We start from the raw sequence: 24,304 nt of genomic DNA, 5'->3' as shown, positions 1-24,304 counted from the left end.
AACATTGTACTCATAGCGTTCAGACATAATATTATTTTATTGTTAAGCGGATGACAACATTTGGTATTTTCTATACTCTATACCATATTGTCGACATAACTGAAATATTTTTAAGATATGTTGAAAAAATACACCAACAGAACAGTTTTATTTATCGGGAAATCATTCAACCGCAAACAAAATAACTTAAATTAGGTTTCCCAAACAGATTCAATGCACTGTGTACACATCGTGCTTACGAACGTGTTAGACGTCTAACGACATACGTAATGTCGAAAATTCAACACCCACAACACCCTAGTATTATTGTACTGTTGTTTTAAATGAACATATTACATAAAAATAAATTCTCTGGAGGTAACTGCTGACTCCGAGACATTAACTGTGACGATTCCCGATTTATGAACAGTGACAACACAAAATTAGTAAAATGCAAAACATTTTGTTTAATTTAAATTAGTAATGTTGGATACGTTTATTTATACATAATATCGGTATGAATTAATTTTTAAATATAAATATTTAAATTCATTAATATCGCGGTTATTGAATTAATCTTTTTCGTACATAATAATATTATGGTGATACATTTATACCATTAAAAAATATTTATTATTATTTATAATTTTATAAACGTAATAAGAATTTATATATTTATATAGAACTTTTTTCCAAAAGATCAGTTTATACTTTTATAGTGTTATCTTTACCATCCCAATCTTCGATCATTTATTTTGTTTGTAGCCTAATTTTAATAAATACCTATATAGTATTATATATTTATTATTACGAATGTTTATATATCTATTTATATTGTATTTCTAAAATATTTCAATTTCGTAGAATGTATACTATCCATATAGTAAAGACACCAAACACCGTTACTGTGATGACTGTTCGAAATGACCAAATAAAATATTTTTAAATGTTATAAAATATAAATATACTCGTAAACAGTAAAATGTAAACTTATGATATTAATCGACGGTAATGAACTGGTATTTTTAATTTTTATTATATAGACAAAAGTATTTATAGTTGCACATGGCATTTAATTGTAATTACATCGATTTATGTGTCCTACAAACCTACTCAATTATTAAGCAATAATAATTAATCATTTTATAACATAAATCTTTCACATTTAAAATTTATTAACATATTTTATTTACAAATTTTAGATTTAAACATTTTCATTGTTGTTTTTGTATCTAAGTTTGTTTATTGTGACATAGCACCAAATTATTCATTTACTTTTCAACCGGAAAAATTAATCTCACGAGTGTATCCCCTAAGGCCATTCCGCGGATCGCGCGTTTTGCTCGCCGATATGGCGTGTATGAACTTAAACAATGTAAACTAAAAACGCGCGCGTACGATACGCGTCCATGTGAAACGGGCCTAAGGACCATTATACTATTATGTTCCGAGACAAAGTGCTACTGTAAAAGGTATAATATCACACTTAAAATATATATATAAGTGTCAATTCATGTAATACGTAAACGTGTAACGATAATTTGTATCAAAATAAAGAAATCAGAATAGATAAAAACCAATAAATCGAATACTAATGCATAAATAATATACACTGGCCTCAGTTAATGACTCTGACACATTCCAATGAATAACAATAATGGAGCATTCTAGATTGTTTTTAAAGGTTTTGTGCTAATTAGCACAAAACCAAATTATTATTAGCACTGCTAATAACAATTTCCCAATAGATTAATGTAGTATTGAAACTTGTGGTGATGGGCATTTTATAGATATCTGTTTCAGTGAAGAAAGACATTTCCGGTTGAAATAAATGGTGTTATCTATTGTATTACTTTGACTTATCCCCCTTAGAATTTTTCACTGGTCCACAGATACAACATATATAATAAATACAAAGTGAAATAAACCATGAATTAAAATTTCCTTACTAAGTTGACTAATCATCATATTTGTTTTTACAATAACCATAATATTCTTCAACGCTTTTATCAGTTATTTAGTTTTTAGTTAATTTGATAAAAACCAAATATCATAACTAAAATAATTGTGATACTTTTTTCTTTATTACTATTTGTAAAATGTATTATATATTATTGTATATTTATTTTTGAAGTAAATTAAAATTACATACAATTTATTTGATTTTTTTCATTTGTATAATAAATACTCGTTAAAATATTGTTGTATTCAAATTACCTCGTATACATTACACTATTAACTTATACAATTATAGGTAGGTACGTTAATATTAACGAATTACTTTATACTTTGAATGTTAATATCTTATGATTGATATTTGAGTCTCAATGTCCAACATTTGTTTTGTGATTATTAACGGTAAAAATACGCATAACGATCTCGAACAATTTATAACTTTTTTATTGGAAAATTGACATCGTTATACTACATTATGTTAGTGTGTGATTATGATTCAAGTATATCAACATCAATATAATATAAGCTCTTTCACAAAAACAAATATTTTTTTACTGATATAAAATGTTAACAATAATGATACTCCAACTATTGACCTAAAGGTCGTTATTCACATCTTATCACCATCATACTCTGCGTTCTCTCTCACCCCCTCCAATTAATCTGTATTTCAATATTTAATTTATATTATATGGTAGAACTCTGATTATCCAAATACAAATCAACCGGATAAAAAAAAAAAAAATTAATTAATAACTCGAATTCGTATTTCGTTATTATATCCATAGATTAGATATCAACCGCTTTAGTAGGTTTATAGGTATTATACATGTATATGTATGTATATAGGTAATGTATAGTTTAAATAAAAACTATTAAATACAATTATTATTGAACGCTGATTATTGGCCGTCGATATTTCGGCATTTTTTAAGTAAGTTAGTTATTGTGTAACCTTTGCGTTTATCAGCCGTTACAACAAGTGAATTGTAGTACCACTATGTCGACTAAAAGAAAACGTATAGTACTTACTATCAAAGAAAAAGTAGACATTATTGCGCAATCGAAAAAAGGCGAAACAGGCCGAGCATTAGCCGAAAAGTATGGAGTTGGAACATCCACAATTTCAGATATAAAAAAAAATGCTGACTCTATCTCTAAGTACGTGAATAATCTCGACGATGAAGAAGATACATCGACACGTAAGATAATGAAAAAATATAAGACTAAAATTTAGAAAATGCCGAGTTGACACGGTTGACGCAGAATAGTGTGTCTGGACTTATTGAAGGACCTAGCTACTCTAAAGAGACAGTCAACAATGAAGCACACTAAAAGATTAACATTCTTTAAATCTTAAAATAAATAATTTTCCAAGTCTGTTTTGTATTTTTTTTTTTTTTTAAATATTTATTGTACTCGTGTATTTTTTAGTGATTTTAAAACATTGTCATGTTTTGGGAGGGGACTTTTAAATATTGTATTTGGAAAATCAATTCATTTTTCCTCTCATTTTAACAAACTTGGGACTGTTAATGAATTCTACGGGTATGATTAAAAATGGTTTGTTTTTTTTTTGTATGATAAAAAATTAAAACAATTTGAATGATTAAAAATAATAAAATAATATTGGTAATATTAATTATTAATTATTATTTATTAATAAAATAATTAATTTAAAAATATATATATATATATTTGTTTTTTAATTTTTTTCCTATATTTTACATACACACATTTATAAATATAAATTACACACACACACATATATATATATAATCTTCATCTGCATATTGTTATGTGTGTTTAACTATTATTTACCTAGAAATTATCGTGTACAAGACATGAGTTTTATTTGTAATGTATTGTAGTTATTTTCGATTATTAAGGTACGTTTTCCTTGCAGCGTCCGGACGCGTCGTACTCTGTACTATAAACCTATATGTATTTTGAACGTGACGCCGTGTCTGGCGACAGCACTGGTCTCGGACCAGTGTAGATCGTCCAGACGCCGCGACCAAAATCTGTGTCCGGACGCTGCAAGGAAAACGTACCTTTAGAAAATTTTAATGTATACAACTATAGCCGCCACTCTGGGTGACGACTTCCCCTCTCACGCACCACACCTCCTAGTTCCTTACCTCTATAAAATTTGTTTAATGTAAGGTTGTGAAGTGTCATATTTTGAATAAATTAATAAAATGTTTTTTTTTGTCATCGAGGACATATTATAATTTACTATCGGTAATTTTATTTTGAAAACATTTAAATGAATTTTAAGAATTTTATATCACAACTCTGTGTTCCAGTCTAAAATAATCTCAGTATTAACTTATTATAGCTTACAGTGACGTCGTGGAGAAGGTTCTTTTGTCAACATTCTGTATAATAGCCTTATATAGCAACAGATATAATTTAATACCATACTATAACTACAAGTACTTTTTAATGTATTTTCTCGTGAGAAAAATAATTTATAATTGATTTAATGATACAATATATAATATATAATATATATTACTTTTCTTGTGTCTAATTATCACTGTATAATGCGTCTAGACAAGTGACGATTATTGTTAATTGAACGCATACCGGAAACACAACTATAAAACACAAAAGCAGTTAGAATATACATTTTACACGATTTATGAATAAGTAATGTGTATCCCGAAATCGCATGATGACCTTAAAAAATAAAACCAAAATGTCCATTAATGAACGCTCTATAATTATATAGCGCTGCATATGTCTCAATTTAATAATTGTTTAGAAATTAAATGAACGTTTTAAATGAATTAATATACTCGTAGTCGAACTACAGATAAAACATGAAAAATGGTATTAATTTTCAATGAGTAAGATGATTAATACGTAAGTACTAAATAATTGATATTGTTGTATGCTATTTATCATTTTATCGACAGACGTCTGTCGCCACAATAGTACGATGAAAATTATTCAAGCTTATATTTATTTAGCCAACTATTATAATACTGAGACAATGTAACACGCAAAAACTACAGATCAAAAATATTATGAGAATAATATATCGATAAGTACTTTTTTTTATACTCATGTCTGTACCACTATCAGTAGAGCCGTAAGTAGAATAAAACTTGGACCTGGGACGTACGATACCGGGACGTATTATAACATGTTCCATTGCATTTTAAGTAAATTTTTATTTTAAGATTCCATTATAGTCACGATTGCCCAAAAAACAACAATATTCATTTTGAATTATCTCGACGCTAAACAACGATGACGTCATTAATCGTTTCGTTGTCTCGAGTAAAAAACGAAGATCGTCCTGACATGTTTTTGTAAAAAAAAATATCGCTGTAAACAGGTTTTTGATGAAACTAAAAGTATCGTAACAGTTACCATAATAATTATTAACTAGAAAATCACCCCCCGGTAAATACAAACGGGTTAGTTATCATGATTTTTTTTTTTATGTTCATGACCATAATTATTATTCGGTGTTTAAAACGATACACACGTACACATAAGAGACCGTTGTTAGAAAGAAATTCGTTTTCGGTGGATATACTTATGTTATACCATTTTTGGGAGGGTAGATACTGAGAAGAAAAACTATTTATATGTATCATACTCTGCGCTTCTACGGCCGAGCCTGAATAAACAAGTATACACTATACACACTATAGGTAGGTAGGTAATATATTATATTGTATACACTTCTGAAGAATTCCTTTCTATATTATACACCCTACCCCCTACCAACACCGCGGCAGCACCACCACAAAGAACACAAAAAAAGGTTGAACTCCGAAATCACTAGTCGCTCCGAATTGTTGTTATTATGTTTATCGAACGTTGTAAATAATTATTTGTACCTACACCGTACGCAGTGGTTAATAAACATATTATTTTGAAAGACTTTTTAACTCTATAACTAATAGTGGATCTAAAGATGAGCAGTTAAGACGGTCTTCTCCTTCCCTAAACCAAACTATTAGATATTAATAATACAATGTTACATTTTAACTACGTTACAAAACCTAAATACGATACAAAATAATAGGTAGAGTTTAAAATGTCGATTAATTAAAAAAAAATTATATTTAGATAATATTAATGTTATAATACGTATTTATTCTACATCGCATCTACGCCTAACTTATCGCCCGACGTATTGGCAGACAACCATTGTTGTTAACCTTAATACTATATTTGATTATTTGAAAAAAAAACAGAATTCGTACAAATAATATTAAATCCATTTATTATATGTATATAATTGACTGACACAAAATCTGACAACGCTGCACGAAAATAGGCAGGTAAAAACATTCGCAATCGTGTTTCGGGAAAAGGTCGATCCACAATCGTTTCATTCGCAATCGTATAACACTCTATTTTTGTGCTGAAATTTTTATTTTTATTTTACGTGTTCGATGTTAACACTGAATTGTTCACTTGAAAAAATATAACAAAGTATCTTAAATATCTTTATTTATAATATGCTTTTGTTCATTCCTTTTCCAATGCTTTTAATTCAGTTATTATTTTTATTTATTTATTTATTTTTTTTAATATTATAAATAACGAGTACTATCTATAATAATGAAAAATCATTATAATTCTTATACCATTAAGATCACTAGATTTTTTTCTACTTATTAATCTAGTAAAATACGTATTTGTACACAATTCCAACCATAAGTACAACACAAAATACTAATAGCTTTTAATTGCAATCTATAGATTTTATAATACACATGTACACTATAATATACCAATAACTGTTAATTGTAGATAATTAATTTTATTTATTTACAAACATGGATGTTTGTTATCGAATTTATAGTGTAAATAAAATGTAAAACACTTTTATACATTATCCATGGGTAATATAATATTTATAGAGTATGTTATAAATTATTCACTATCGATTGTGTTATTGAAAAAAAATATATAATTAATCATTATAGTTTTTAAATAATAAGATAGATTAAAATATAATGAATTTATTAGGAACATAAAATTAGATTATTTGACAAATATAATTTAAAAAAATAATAAATCATACAAAATCCGCTTTTTTTTAGTCTACTATGTATAGTTCAATATCATAACACTAATCATAAAAAACATTATTGTAGCAAGCTCGCTTAACTTTATTATAACTTGAGTAACGACTATGTATTTAAAGCTTTAATTACCGAAACCAGCAATCTGGCGTTATACTTTTCTAAATCATGAAACTTTGTGACATTTATATTGTTGTAAATAATATAGTATTATAATCACTAGTTACTTAAAAACGATACGACTTTAATAACTTTAATTAAAATTCAAAACTGTATTAAACTTAACTACTACATTGTATTCAGTGACAAAATGTGATTAAATTTTAATATTAATAAGTCGTCGTTTGTTTTAATCAATTCCATGCGGTAATTTTTGTTTACACATCACGCCTTAATAATTTTCATTAGAATTAAAAAGTTTAAAGGACTATTATTAATATTCTTATAGTTTAACAATATCATTACATTGATATTTTCATTATTATTTAGCTTAAAGCAAAATACTGCCAGTAAATTATATAATAATAAAATTATGAATACAATATAATTGTAAATTTTTTTTTTAAGTAACTGTAGTTGTAAGTTTTAAAAGTATAAATTATACTTAAATATAATTAATTAATAAAAACAATTGTGGCGTACCTGTAATTAATAATTATAATATTATAATATATAATTTTAGATTCTTAGTAGAGTGATGAATATATTAATTTCACAATACTATGTTATTTATTTTAATTTTTTGTATCTATCGTCACTTATTGAAACATTAAAATATAATTTTAAATAAGTTTCATTTTTAATTTTGAGAGTAATTTCTTTCAAATTGGATCTATTTGGTATTTTAAAGAATCAAATTAACTTTTCAAAATAACTGTACATAATGTATATAATTGTATTTTATATTAATTGAGAGGAAGGATCTGGATACCATCATGATTTCCTACCTTACTACTTAACACCAGATAGTTGATTACTAAATACAATTTTTCATATAATGTCGTAAGTATAAATCAAAGTCAACTATTTTATTTTATTTTATTTTTAAGTATAAACAGACGTAAATCCTTAACAATATTTTTCATGTATAGACGGTAATAATAATACAATGATGTTATAGCAATGACAATTTAGAATCTAAGATACATTATACACAATGCTCATGCTGATTTATTTAATTATCGTGAGTTAATGGTTGTCATAAAAGTATCTTGTGATTAATGTAAATAACAAATAGATACGTAGATACAAAATGTAGATAATCTAAAATCAAATAATATTAATTATTCATATCAATCGATGGACCTTAAACCTATACATTGTAATTCGCTGTAAGTGTACAGCCGATATAGATAAATAATTGCAACATTATGCAATTATATTAAAGTGTAAGATCATCAATTATTTCATTACTTTAGGGACTCGAAGTACTCATCTGTCTAGTATTCTGGTTATTATTTTCAATTTTATTTTCGTTTATTCGCTTAGCAGTTTTTAACCTGTAACAAGGTTCAAATGATGGCACAGCATCTGTAGTTGGAAACGATATAATAGTCTGATTGAACGGTGTAATGAATTGTATAGGCATTCCGGATGGGTTGTCTACCGTCCATACCTTTGCATGTTTAATGAACATTTTGGCTTTTGATTCCCAATAGCATATATATCCAATATTGATTAATTGATTAAACGTTGATGCTATTAACTAAAATATGGTAAAGACGAAATTTATTGTCAAACAATAATACATTAATTATTATATAGACAAGGATATTAAAAATAAAAATACTTACACAATACAATATATAGTTATATCAATTATTAATTTACATGAAACCAGCTTTAATGTTTTCATTATTTATTGAAAAATATTATTGCCTTACTGTATTTAGTTATAAGATCACAAGGAATGTAATATATAATAAGTCTTTGGTATTTTCAATATGTACCTAGATAATACCACTTACCCGTAATCCTATTTACCCGATGAGAAGGGAGATAAAACCATACATCAGCCTAATTATCCAGTTAAGTAATAAGTCCTACGGAAATTTTTACGAAACATGATTAAATAATTAGCAAAAATTAATCTTATATCTCGGAGTGGCTTTCATTTTTATTTAAAGATTTAATTTCGATATTTTGTCCATGCAAATTAATTTACAATTAAAATCACAAGCATTTATTGTATTTGTTCATACTAAATAGCAAACAAAATATCAAACCAAATTTATCGACCTATAAATAGGCCACGATTTTCCAATCCATGGACGCATTACAATTTAAATGTTGAGCCTCTGAATCAATAAATAAAATTATATTGGTTATAACATCATTACTTAATATACAAGAACGCTATACATCGGCGGTTCTCAAAGTTTTTTTTTGCGTACCACTTATTATTAATGTGTATTATTAATCAGTCACGTACCACTAATGACTAAAAATACAACGATCCAAATTGTACAATAAAATACTTTACTTTTTAGTTAAATACATTAATTTGAAATATTAAGGTAGTAATATACTACAAGATAATAACTATGTATTAGTTTTTAAAAAATAAGATATTAATTAAATACAAATTTTTAATGAGATCTCAATCGAATATTTATTTTTTATTTTCCGTTCTACTGTCATACGGTCTTTCGGCTTTTGCGTACCAACATGTAGTGTTTCGCATACCTGTACAGTTTAAGAACCGTTGCTATACATTTTTAAGAAACTACTCTACGTAACCATTACGTAATACTTTATTAACATTACGCACTAATTAAAATAGCATAAACATTATTTTTTTATCAATTTATAATTTTGATTTTAATAATACTTTTATAAGACTAATTTTTTAAGCAGCATTTTTTAGCTTTCTGTCCTAAAAACTAATATCGATGAAACTCAGGATTGCTAATTAAAAAGATGTAGTTACAAATACAATTAATAAGTTTTCGATATGCTCTTCTTTCAAATGGACCCAGTGCAAATGTCCCATTATATCCTTGCATAATATGGCCCTACGCCCCTATCTATGAGACATGAAGCTTTTTAGTAATTGTAATTGTCAGTCCCCCTGATCGCGTATTATAATGCACTATGTATTATGTATATTAAGCAATTTGTTTATTTATTTACAAATGTTTACAATGTGGATACTTGTATTTTAAAACCTATATTTAATTATGAATATAAAATTAAATTAAATTTGTTGCACTATAGAATTACCAATAACTTAACTAAACTAAATTAAACCAACCTTTATTATATTGGTTTTATCCACATTATCGTAGTTTTCGTCAAAATATGATAAATAGTTGTATTTATTTAATTCAATTTTGCCCAATACTGTTTTCATATCCTATACATTGGTGAATAATAATACATAAGAATTTGTTATCTACGATCAATAAAAAATAATTGGTGGACCGCCAAATCATATTAAACTAATTTTTTTTTTTACGTACTTTTTTAGATCTTTGGTATTTTTTGTTTAATATTATGTGTTCATCAGTAAACTTTTTGGCATTTTTAATAGCGATTTTATTAGATAAAATATCCTCTGTCATCAAGTTTTTGCACAATGATTTATAATGTTTGTTTTCTTTTTCTCTTTCTAATCTCTGAAAATAATTTTAACTTTTTATTTATTATTTGAATAACATTTAATAACATTTCAATATTTTTATATTTATGTAAGTAACTGGTATATGCTATTAAAGTATTTTAAATAATAGCTTATATTATATAAAAGAGAAAAAAATATTTATACAAACTTTATACTTTATATCTACTATAAAGTTGTACTTATATAAGTATCAACATTCAAATACTTAAAATATCTTTATTCAATATACCTTTGACAATAATATTTTTTTTTTGTAGATACAATTTTCATTAATGATTTTCATTTGCTGATCAATGTTCTCAGTTTTTTTATCTTTTTCACCTATAAAAATTCAAGTTATATATTATATACCTACTATATAAGTTGCGACATACTAAAAGATATCACACTGATTATTTCATTCTGAAATATAAAAATACAAATTTGATATGAATGCTATAGAATTTTAGAACAATATTTTATAATATACAAAATAAAAAAGTAAATAATTTATTTTTTAATTTATAGATTTTTAAAAATATATTTATACAATATAGCCTTCAAAAATAATTAAAATATAACAATAATTATATTAGAAATACATATACAAATAAATTGTGGTTTTTATAATTAGCCAAACATTAAATTGTATCAGTTTTTAAGTCAATTAAAAAAGTAATTACATACATTGTTATACTTATACTAGTTAATAGTTATACTTAATTTTAAATCTATGTTTTATTTTCAAAAATTTACCTCACCCATTAATTTTTGTATTTCTTCAAATTGAACATTGATCTTTGATTCCATTATTCTGTTATTACTAATCCTAATATTTAGTTCATCTTCGAGATCTTTTTTGGTTTTATCAAAATTCATGATTTCTTCCATTAACTTATTTTTAAGCAAAGCTAAAATAAATATAACTTTTAGTAAAAGAATGTTTTTAAGTATTATTATATTTTGGCTAACTTTGTTTTTGTATTTGAGTATAAAGTTTATTAATATTAATTTTCAATTCAGCATTTTCTTGGTATTTTTTTTCGTATACTGTATAAATTGTTTGTGTTTTTACATTTAAACTTTTAATTTTTTTCACGATTTCAGATAATGACATTTTATCTATAATAATGACTTTTAAATTTTATTTATACATTCTAGAATTTAACATATTTACGTACAGTCCATAGAAAAATACAATTAGTTTTTATCACAGTAAAAATTTATCTGTTTTACTTTTCTAGTATGATAAATCATAAATCAGCATAAAACAAAAACGAAAACACTAATGTCAATTTATAATAATTTTATTGTTAAAGATTTAAAAACAAATAATGTTATTGAAGAGTAGATATCGATCCGGTAACAAAATAAAATTAAGCCATGCCATAAAAATGTAAAAATATGCCAAGCAATACGAAAGAAAATGAAAAATTTCCAAGAGCTCATGAATAAAAAAAATATTTGCTAACAATGAATTATGTTAAAACATTATTTTCTTCACTCAGTCTGATAAAAATATGAAAACGGGTAATTAATTATGTTATCTGAATTTTAAATCAAATATTTTATAAATAATAAATATTTTAAAATAATTATTTGATGTTTGATGCTAAAAAAATGTAATCTATATTGACTATTCTATGAATTAAATTAATATTTTTATTATTATTATAATTTATTACTTGGGGGAGATTTTCCCTATTTTTGACATCTTTCAATTTTAATTCTTAGCTGCAGTTATTTGTATCATCATTAAATATATTTTTTTTGTTTTTTTTTTTAGTTACTTAGTTACCGCTATAATAGTGTATATTTACTGAAAAATAAAAATGTAAATACATTTTAATAAAATAGAAAGAGATACATTATTTATTAAGTATTTGTATTACATAAAATATAATTTAAATAATATTTCTATTTTCGTCAAATAATATCTATACCTATTAGTTATTATCAGCGTTCAAGAATTTTACACTAAAACTAGTTATACCTTATACGCTATAATATGCAACAATAAATTAGTTTGAGATTGTTTTGTATGTATCTATATTATAGGTATCAAGTGGTTCTAGAAGCGCAAACAAACATATTTTATACATAAATCGTATTGGTCATCAGATTTGAAAAGATCAACTTGTCGACATTCTTTTTATACTAGATATAATTTTTTTGATAAATTTATATTGCCCTTTAACTTATTCGACCACTTTATGAAGACCACATAATACGTACAATATATGTACATAAAATTGACCATTTTTGTGTATTATAGTTCTTTAAACGCTGTGACCTATTTTATCATGTATAATAGTCACTAAAAAAATTACAATCGTGATTTTATGCTTTAAACAGTAAAAATGAAGCAAATAATTTTCGTTTGAAATTCATATACAGTGAATTAATATTTTAATAACTATGATAATCATAGACTCCGATGTGTTATTAATGCTTAATATTTTTCGAAAATGTGCTTTAAGCGACACGAGTAAAAAAAACCGTGAATTATGATAATAATATCCATTTGCATATTAATATTCTTTCAGTAAGGACTAAGGATTATTATAAATATAAAAGTAAACTTAAGTGGTGCCTTTTAAGGATTAAATTTTCATAATTAGACGTAAAACATTCTGAGTTTTGATTATTATAAATATACGTTTTTAAAAACCTGATTGAAAATAACACTTATAACATTATCACTAAACACCACGCGAAGGTGTTATATTTAGAAAAAAATATTTCAATTATATTCTTGATATTTATATTTCATGATGAAGCACGTATTTTTTGGTACGCTGGAGCAGTGACAAAAAAATCCTGATTACGGTTATAATTCTTTTTAATGTATTAAATTATGAGCGGCGAGCGATGAATATATTGAATTTACAATAATGTGTGTTTCTGTCAGCTTTTAGGCCCGTAAAAATGTTTCGATTTTCTTCTTGTTTTTTGAATTGAGATTTTGGTTTTGCAAATTGAATCTAGAATTCTAGTTAGCACTTGTTCCAGTACTTTGAGCGATTTCTTAATAATCAGAAAAAAAATAAAAAAAATACTATAAAGGAGTGACAGTGATATTTGTCCCTAACCATTCGTTGACACTTTTTTTTTTAATTTCTTATAGTTAAGACTTTTACCAAGTTTTTATATTGTCATGTTCTAAACATAGTAAAATTCATTTTTATTTTTTAATACAACTTATATTATTTTATATTATTAATAAAAAATTGTGTTTTTGAAAAAAAAAATCAACATTAAAGTTTATGTTAACTATTTCAATATTAAAGTAGATACTTTTATAATAATAGTAAAATTTTGTTAAAATCTTATTTGAATTCCTAACCTTGAGTTTCTATATTTAACCTCCCCCAAAATCTCAAAAGGTGATGACAGACAGAAAATAAATAAATTAAAAAAACATATAATTTAATATAATTCTGGACGGAGCCGAATGTATTGATTTTACAATAATATACATTCGGCTCCATTCAGAATTTAAAATAATTAAAACAACCGGCTTAATATAATGTAATATTATATATAATATATATATTAAATTATATATAAAATACGAGGTAATTTGTAATTATTAAAATTTTTAACAGTGTCAATAATGTCTACATACCTTCAAAGTTAATCGTATGACATAAATAAATTGTATATTATGCAATGGAACTTGTAAGCCATTAATTTATAGATATCTAAAAACGACAAAAATTAGCGAATTACTCAGATATTAAGATATAATTAATTATCATCAATAATTTGACGACAAAACGACCTCTGTGCGCGATAAATTGACGTAAATTATCAGTTGTTAGTCGTATTATACATATTATATAACTTTTAAAACTATGTATATATGGCGTGAAAACTCATGTTCTAACATTATGCATTAACGTTGTATTAAATATTTAAATTATAAACAACGCGATATAAAATATTACGGGATGGCAGTAAATTAATTACGTCAGAATCTAAACACTTTTAATTTTTACGGTCTAACATTTTTCGTAACTAATCCAAAACTTTACTGCCCAATAACCGGAACAGAATTTTCGGAATAATTTTATACACTTATTTTCAATATTTTTTGTGAACTCAAACATTGACAGTCCTGCAGTACTGGTGCCAGCGGCATTGCGGCAGCGGTTTTAGACGAACGAGTCGTTTAATAATAATTTTATTGCTAAAATATTGATAACAATAATGCCGCTGGACAATCGTTAAATATAAAACTCCAACGAAAAATAAATGTCAACTCTACAGCCCTACGGGCGAACTCGCGCGCCAGTATAATTTTATACGAGTGCGTGTGTCTAATAATAATATTATACACCACTATAATATTGAATCTTCCGGGTCATAATAATAAAACTCATTTAATCTCGTTCAATCCTGACTATCGGCAAAAGTGGTGAGTGCCGTTGGTGGGGTCGCGAATAATATAGGTACTTACACATAGTCCGGCGTTCTGGCCGGCAGATCGAAAAACTTGAACGCAATAACGTTTTTCGTTGGATAAATATTTATTTTGTATACAAGCATTATATTATACGGAAAAATATAAATTCATGATTGCTGGCTGAAATAATATTATCATTCCGAAGATGAACCCAAAGGACGGGATATTTATATAAAAATATTATATCATCCTAAACGCAAGCTATTTAGAAGGGTAACAGTATAAAGTATAGATACGAGGCTATCTCATTTTTAACCGCCTACAGGGATATATAATATGACATATAATACACTTTTCGTCAACGAACGGCCGTAATATAATTTTCCGTATATTTTATGGTCGGTTATTGCTTTTTCTCATTGTTCATCTTGTTCATCACTTGAGCAAACATACACATTCAGCGCACTTTCGTCACTTGGGCAAACACATTTGGTTTGTTTGATTAAGTATTTTATGTATGAGAGCGGCCACGGTTCGAGAAAATAGTCGAACGCGTGCTCACTAAGGTAACTAAAATATATATTATATATGTTGTATCGACTATTTAGGGGGTCGGTGAAGCTTTTCATATAGAGTAAACGCTCTTAGCCGACGATATTATTTCAGCAACAACGAACAATCAACCAGACAAATATAACGTGAAATGTGGTTAAAACTTTACTCAGCTGTAGCAGATTGAAATCACAATGAAAACACTTGGATACACCATTGAATTGTATATTTAGACATGTAGCTAATGGATATAATGTGAAGGAGCTACTACAAACAATTTTAGAAACAAAAATAAGTACTTGGTAAACTAAATAAAGCAATAATTGTTTTCAAATATTATTTTAATTATCGATGACCGTATTAGTCCACTCGTCTAGGTGGTGTAAATATTAAAAAAAAAATTACCCACTTTCTTCTATTCAGACAAAAAACTCACTTCTACTATAGGACTACTTTTAATGTTATATAACTGATATACTATCTAGAAGTTTAAAAGTTGACTATCAATTTATAATAGATAATAAAATGCTGCTCACATTAATTCGATTATCATTTGAAGAAATATTTTTATTAACTGTATCGTTGAGTGAAAAAAAATATTATGATATATAGAAACTTAGATCCTAATGTCCTATTTCTGGTTAGTAATCGGAAAAAGTCTATTTTTTCATTTTGTTAAGAAAATTGAACCACAAACGTTGCACTCTTTCAGGTACAGCTTATGTTTTATATAATAATATTTATATTATAATTTAAAAGTGTGTTAAAAAAATATTTACTTATTTATATTTAAAACTATAATATAATATAATGATAAGATATATAGTTATTTTAGCAGTAATTAAATTTTTGTAATATAATTATGTTCAAAGGCGTATACTAGGTGAACATGTTATATCACAAATACACAACAATGTATATCTATATACTGTGCCGATTGTCGATGGTAGGTACTGAATTTTTATATTTCCTACAACACTCATCGAACTGTAAATATGTCACTGAAACTTATTTGTACATGAATAAACATGAATGTTTTAATTATTATCATTCATAATTAACATAATATCATCATAATTCATCATTCATTTTACTTCAGTGTGTATAATTATAATGTTGATCGTTTCTACCAAAATATTGCATCATTGTAAAAATTATTATTTAGTCAAACATTTTGACATTTTGACATTTTGTCATATTCTCTATACTTATATACCTATACCTATAGTGTAAGCCGTATCAAAATCCATTCAGCCGTTATGGAGTTTATCTAGAACAAAAAAAAAACCGATTTAATTTATACCATGTATTATTGACTGTTGATTGAAGATAGGTATATTAATACTTGTTAACCTATGTTACATTACTTTATGGTATAAATTATAATAATTAATAATCAATTTTTAATATTTGAAAATAATATTTTTAACATTTAATATTCTTGATGGCAAGTCTTTTTTATGACACCTATTACTAAATAATACTCGTCATATTACAAATTATGTAAATATAACGCTAATATTAGCATTATTCTGACTATAAATATTATTTTTCATTATGCTTAAACTTTAAACGAATACGTCGAAACATTGTTGTGCATATTTTCAACTTTTAATAATAGTGTTAAACTAATTAAATATAAATGACAAAGCTACAAATCACGTACCAACGCGTTGAATTATAAATTTGAATTTGAAAACAAATTTATTAGGGTTTATTCAAAATTATTTAATAATTCTTATAAAACTTGATTTTACATTATATATTATTTTGATAAACTTTTGTAATAGGTTTTTGGTATTATAGCTGTGCCAGGATAATAGCAGCTCATCAGTAAAAGTAGTATAACCTAAACGAAGAAACTTTGAAAATATGAATTAACATTTTATGAATCTCGCTTGGTATAAAGTTTAACATTATTTGTTACTCTTCAACGTTCAATCATTTATAATATACGCACTCTAAAAAACAACGAACGTCAAATTTTACTACGGAGATAACAGCAAGAAAATGTTAGTGCAAAAAGCCACTGAAAGGTTGAGTGGTTGCTTTTTGAACTTTATTACGAGATTACATAATTGTAGTTTCATACTTTCCTTAACAATCATCTATTATGTCTACTATACTCTGAAACAAACTTTTTCTTGGAATATATCGACTATATACAAAGAAGATAATCAGTTATACCTTATGCAGATAAGACAACTACATAAGATTACATTTTAAACTTTTATTATCGCAATAAATAAATAGAAAATATTCCAAGTTATATTTAAATAAATACACTGGATAGCTAATTACAACGTGAACATATGATTTGAAATTACCGCGATACAAAATATTTATACTATACAACCTTAAACGAACATTGTAAACATGAATAAACGTGTAAGTGTTTTCGCAAACTTACCGAAGTTCTAGTCCTACTTCTTACTTACTTACACACTTAGTCACTGGTGATACTTGTCTTATGTTACACCGTAATCACTAATCAGTGCTAGAAAGTGTTACAAGTAACAGTAAAAAATTACTTTTGTAGTAATTTGATTGTAATTAATGAATTACATTTTATTTGTAAGTATAACTTAAATTACTTTTAAGTAGTAAAATTACTAAATAAAATACTCGTTGCTTATTTAAAAAAAAACTATATAACAACCAATTGATAATATATGTACCAGGTACCTACAAATATCATTATAAGTACGATTTTCCGGTTACGAAATATTTGTCACATCTATTTGACAAAAAAGTTTTATTTTTAATAAGCATAATTTTTAAATTAGTAATGTGAGAAAATCATTGTTATTTAAAATATATTTATAATATGTTTAAAACAAACATTTTATATGATTTAATATTTTAATATTATTGACTAGCATTACTTATTTAATATTTAATGTAAAACAGATTAATCAAAGTTCTAATAATATTTAAAAAAAAAAAGAAAGTTTAATTGATATGAAATTACTTTTTGAGTTCAAAAGTAATATAACTTGACCAAATACAAAAAATAACTTAAGAATAATTTATGATCACATCATCGCTATATTATTACTAACACTATCAACTGTATTATTTTGTTTACAAAATGTGTATTAAAAAATTTGCTATTTGCACAGCCTCGATAATAAGCTGGTATATCTGGTTTATATTTGATTTTATTTGTATCGTGAATTATACATAATAATATTAGGTATACACATTAGTCAAATTTTTCAAAATAAACATAAAAAAATGTTAACTTTACCTATAGAATATCTTATGACATGCATTCTTAAGTAAAACTAGTAAAGAAAATGTTTATTGTTAAATCGTTTGACGGGACTCAAAAAGTAGGTACCTATTTAAACATAAACTCAATTGGTATTTAATTCACTCTAAAATATTTTTTTAGTAATCAGTTCGTATGGAACCTTTGGTGAAAGTTTTTTAGCTTTTTATTATCTATATTTTGATTGTATGAGTACCTATATTATAGGAAAGATATTATAATATATATCACTAAATAATATGTTATATAAATAGACTATTCTGATAATCAAGAAAAAATTTAAAACAATATAAAATATTACAATTTGGTTAAAAATGGATCATTATATAAATACTAACAATATACAATAGGATAAACCGGACTAATTAATAGCCAGGTTGAAATCCACGTATCCTAACATACTTAAATCAGACGTCAACAGTTCAGAGCTTTTGAAACTATTGAACATTTTGTTGATCAGTTTGATACATTTAACGTATCACATTGTAATTCTGTTAACTGTCGTTAATCAACTCTAGTCTAATAAATTCACATGTTATAACTATATATAATTATATCGTATAGACTATAGAACTGTAAAAAAAAAAAATATCTCATCTATTAGTGTCTTAGTGTCGCCCACGTCGTATACGTGACAAAAGATTTTCAATAATTATTAATTAGTATGCATATTGCATGATGTAGGTTGGTAGGTTGTAGGGCCACTCTGTATTGTTTTATTTTTTTTATAAAGAGCTCTTCACTGCTCTTGTTTATTCGTGATATCCATTTTTAAATCAATTAATCAATTGTCACGCACACGCCCAAGGAAAATAACATCAAGTGTATGATTGTATTTATCAACTATCATACTTGATGGCATACAGAATGATAATAATAATAATCATTTATTTGGATCAAGTGTATTGACTGTTACACAAAATTTAAAATACAGTTCACGAAATACTTGCTTAATTTTTAAGAAACAAAATGCATTTTGAAACTTTACATACTACTGCCGTACTGACATAATGGTTCCGTATTAAAAGTAATTTTCTTTTGAATGCTCTCAAGTAAACGCCGTAAACTTAAAACTAAAACAAAAAATGAGTCCTATGCTCTTAAGTTATGAGAAAGGGAAAAAAAATAACTGTGTTTATAAATACCATATTTTTTGAATAAATCAATACAAATTAATGTTCATGTAACACGTATTTATTATAATGTTCTATTTAGTTTAATTTCACCTAATAACTTTTGATATTATGTACAATTTACATAACATAATATACGTATTATATATGAAATATTGATTGAAAGGACGTGACACCTGACAATATAGCTTAGGTTAAAATTTGACCGTCAAATTAAACCGTACTAAAAAACAATCTAAAAGCTTAAAAAATAGAATAGTTATAATATCAAGATTGTCAGATAAAAGATATTATGTCTTAGAACGTAGAAATTGAAGACTTTAACAAGCTGCCGTCGCACGTAATTATCGCAGTATTATATTATATTAAATTAAATTAACTTTCTTTTACATATATACGTTTTATTTTACTTATGAGTTATGTTTATTTTTATACACAACTGCACGGTTTTGATAATGATTTTAATTATTATTTTATTTATTTAGATGAAAGAATTATGGAACCCTTAGTCGTAAAATCTTGATGCTTGCTCACGTACTTTAATTACTCATTTGGAAAAAGTAATCTTGGTGCCGTCCGTCCGGACATTTGTTTTTGTGGTGAACCACGGACGACAGGTGAAGCTTTTGCACATGACATTTATTACCTACCTCGTTTATCGTGCTTTATTTAACACATTAACTAGGTTTTTTTTATAATAAATGGGAGTTAAAACTATAAGCCGATTTTATTATAACTTTTTATTTTTTTTTTAATTTAATATTCGCAGGAAATTCAATAAAATATAGTCCGATTTTTAGTATATAGTTATGTATAAAATATACACATTATGGCGTTGTTAAATTAAAATAAGCAATTTCGAGTAAACACATCGTTGTGGAAAACCGCATTGACTTACTTAACCTCCCTCAATTCGTATACAATGTAAAATTTATTTTTCTCGTTTTAATACAATTGAAGTCTGAAACACAATATTTTATATTATAATCCCGTAAAAATCTGTCACCGGCCATGTCCCGCACGGTAATTCCAAAGGTACATGTCTTATAGCCGGCCGATATGAGATATAGCTTGACGTTTTTACTCTAAAAAATATGTCGAATTCTCGAGGGAGTTATATGACGAATCGCGGAGTATCGCACCCTATTATTATTTTATTATATATTATTACATTTCTACAACGATAAATAATAATAAAAAAAACGTATATAAGAGACGTTTAAAATCATCGAAACGCATTTGACGTTACACTTGCCATTTCTAGTTTATATAATACGTATAGGTATAGTATGTCCTACATACTAACCTACATATTAATTGTTTTATGTTAGGCCGTGTAAATTGTGTGCATTCTTTAAAATTCTATAATTTTATATTATTTTAAATTGTATAGTACGTAGTATTATTATTATTATTATACACTATACAGCTATTCAGAAATCTGGCATCAAACGATCACGGTGTATGAGGAATGCGATACGGTAAACAAGATTTCACAAACAGGGTATTATACAAGTGTAGCGGTGTGTTCACGTTAAATAAAATTGTCCTTTATCGAATAATTTTTTGTTCGGTCAACGATGCTTGTACGACGCCACGTTGACGTTCGATCTCCCTCGCCCTATTATTAACGCGTAACAATGCACTCGTTATATTCCTCTACCCTCGTACACACACACACATGCACGTGCAGACCACCCTTACTCGCAAAATACTGCGTAGTATCTGTGACCGTAATAACGAGATGAAGTTAATACTTACTGCGCAGTTCAAATTTCAATGGGCCTTTTCAAAAACATATTGTTGACACAACCCAATAACCATTACTGAACAGGTGCACATAATATAATACACATAGTACATAACAGATACACCATAATACATATTTTGTATCTATAGGTACTGAAAAAAGGCGACACAATTCTGTGAATTTCATTATGTATGGTTTTATTGTTGTTGATCGACATGAACATAATGTGCGTATACTTTTCGAGTTTTCGACACGTAGTGTTATTAACAATTCAAAATTGTTTGAAAAAAAAATACTGTCACATAATATTCAGTAAGAAATATTAAATTAAAAATGTACATCATATATAATATAAAATATATAACTAAATATTAATTGAATAGTACCTAGGTATTCTTTTTTGTTTTTCTCGCATAATTACTCACTATAATCTTAATATTAGAGAATAGATTTATTACTTTATTAGGTGTACAATAATTATTTGAAATTTCTCTCAGTAGTATCTCGACCATTCATTTATTGTAGTATTGTATCATTAGTACATATCTATATGATTCATACAAGCGTATATGGTATATTAGTATGAATTGCATTGTTATGAAATTTTGACATTTATTCACTTTTTTTTTTTGTATAATAATATAATAATATGCATTTTTTAGTTAACATTTTCAAAAATAATATCTTTATTACAAAATTGAATACTTAATCCAGTGATTAAATCAATTATAATGACTGCATGTAAGTAATAGTATGTATGTAAGTAATAAATATTACTTTTTAAAATAAAGTATAAATACACTTATTATTGATAAATAATTAACATTGGCGAGGTAACCATTTTTACTTAACACTCGAGTAAAAAATAAAATTACATGACGCGTATAATATAAACTTTAATATTATAATGTATTAAGGTCTACAAGAAGATTTGTTTCAAAATTATTTTTAACAAGATGAAAGCCCATATCTAACCACATACACGTTGTATATATTAAAATATTTCAAGTTGGTATGTCATTCACTTCCACTTATGATTTTATACAGCGATATAATTATTAATATCAAAATATTTTAAATATTTGGCGTAGTTATTCATTCTAATTAAATAAAAACTGAACTGCAAGGTACTTATATTCTTTATATATAGATAATTATATAATATAAGACCATATCCTATATTTTAATTTAGCGTTAAAATAAATTAATGCACGGTTTTCATAGTCGCATAGCCACGATATGACTATATTTTTATTTTTCATACTTACCCTTCTATTGTTCAGAATAATATGTTGTTGCGCATTTGATATACCTATGATCATTTAGCGCGGGTAAACAGATGATGCGTAAATTATAATATTCGGTCATGACGTGCAACTGATTTCAGGTTTTTAAAACAAACTTTATAATTTTTTAAATATTTTTTGAAGTTAAATTTCTAGACGCGCGCTGGGAGTAAATTTTCAAGGCCGCGACACACAAACGAAAATCCGTCATGATTTGTAACACAAGGCTATAGCTATATACATTTGTTGTTGTTATTATTATTATTATGATCTGCGATCGACGGCGCCAGGTGCCAGTGCTTTGTTCCTGACTCGACTGGCTGGCGCCCTCCGGACCGTTACAAAACACGGGACCGGCCGCAACAAGTACGGCAATTCGTGCGCGCCGTGTTCGTAATGCGATTTATTTTTCACGAATAAACGTACTTAAAATCAATAATTTTGTCGTTTAAATTGATGGTTAACGACTAACCGACTGGAAATCAAATAATTATTATTATCACATTATGTAGAATTAATAAATTTAATTATACATAAATTGGTATTTTATCGTTTCTTCGAAATACAATCGTTATTTCTACTTAATTTGTTTGTAGAAAACGCTGTTCGCGTTTGTAAATTATAACCGATAGTGAAATAATAATCATAGTATTATATTAGATATATTAACTAAATTCAATTTGAGTTGTCGTTTAATAGCAGTTTCCATCAAATAATTGATATTATTGTATTTTATTTATATTATTAATTGAAATCGTGTATATATTATAATATTATTAAGTCGTTAAGAATACATTTTCCTATTGTACCTATACGTCCTACATAACTACTAAGTATATTTTATCAAGAATGCTTAAAAATGTTACAAATTAAAACTCGATTACACGTAGAAATTGACATTGAAAAAAAAATAGTTTAATGAATTATAATATAGTTTTTAATTATAATTATTTAACTACATTTATATTAATATAAATATTATATTTTCGAACCATATACCTAACGATATTAAGGATCACTGAAATTACATATATATTTTAACCTAACTTTGAGCGTAATGATTACACATTAACATAACACACCAGGGTGGCTAGTATTGAGACGTATTAATACAACACGAAGTTAACTTAAATCGGTGATATTTACCACTATAGGTACTATAGACATCCAGTGTGATGTAATGCGCGCGCGGGTGTGACGCGATTGTGGAATTTTTACCTTTTTCTTTTGCGAAAAACGATTGTGCTTTTTCACTCTGTTATATTTGACAAATCACAACATTGTGCTTGAACATTTGCGCACAGAGAA

General features: G+C 26.1%; 1 protein-coding gene across 5 annotated transcripts; it reads right to left on the bottom strand.

The window, feature by feature from the left end:
* Nucleotides 1–4,475: 4,475 nt before the first annotated feature.
* Nucleotides 4,476–12,392, bottom strand: LOC114119184 (uncharacterized). 5 transcript variants are annotated; one of them, XM_050206091.1, is made up of 8 exons: nt 12,279–12,392; nt 11,566–11,715; nt 11,355–11,504; nt 10,844–10,935; nt 10,454–10,609; nt 10,246–10,347; nt 8,406–8,697; nt 4,476–4,538 (listed from the first exon to the last, which is right to left on the bottom strand). In XM_050206091.1, the coding sequence occupies exons 2-7, from the start codon at nt 11,708–11,710 to the stop codon at nt 8,407–8,409; spliced, it is 936 nt and encodes a 311-aa protein (XP_050062048.1). In that variant the 5' UTR covers nt 11,711–11,715; nt 12,279–12,392; the 3' UTR covers nt 4,476–4,538; nt 8,406. The 5 variants fall into 5 exon arrangements, with proteins under 5 accessions (XP_050062048.1, XP_050062047.1, XP_050062046.1 ...); XM_050206090.1 differs by lacking the exon at nt 4,476–4,538 and adding an exon at nt 6,223–6,377; XM_050206089.1 differs by lacking the exon at nt 4,476–4,538 and having other exon boundaries at nt 8,257–8,697.
* Nucleotides 12,393–24,304: the final 11,912 nt, after the last annotated feature.

The sequence above is a fragment of the Aphis gossypii genome, chromosome X, assembly GCF_020184175.1.
Source record: "Aphis gossypii isolate Hap1 chromosome X, ASM2018417v2, whole genome shotgun sequence".
In the NCBI taxonomy this organism is placed as follows: Eukaryota; Metazoa; Arthropoda; class Insecta; order Hemiptera; family Aphididae; genus Aphis; species Aphis gossypii.
This window is presented reverse-complemented; position numbering and strand designations above follow the sequence as displayed.

What these genes read in the sequence shown, in the direction of transcription:
- LOC114119184 (XM_050206091.1), bottom strand. Translation starts at nt 11,710, where the DNA reads ATGTCATTATCTGAAATCGTGAAAAAAATTAAAAGTTTAAATGTAAAA. An exon ending in AAAAAATATTATTGTCAAAG is followed by an intron (nt 10,610 to 10,843) that starts GTATATTGAATA and finishes AATTATTTTCAG; the next exon opens with AGATTAGAAAGAGAAAAAGA. An exon ending in ATAAAACCAATATAATAAAG is followed by an intron (nt 8,698 to 10,245) that starts GTTGGTTTAATT and finishes ACCATATTTTAG; the next exon opens with TTAATAGCATCAACGTTTAA.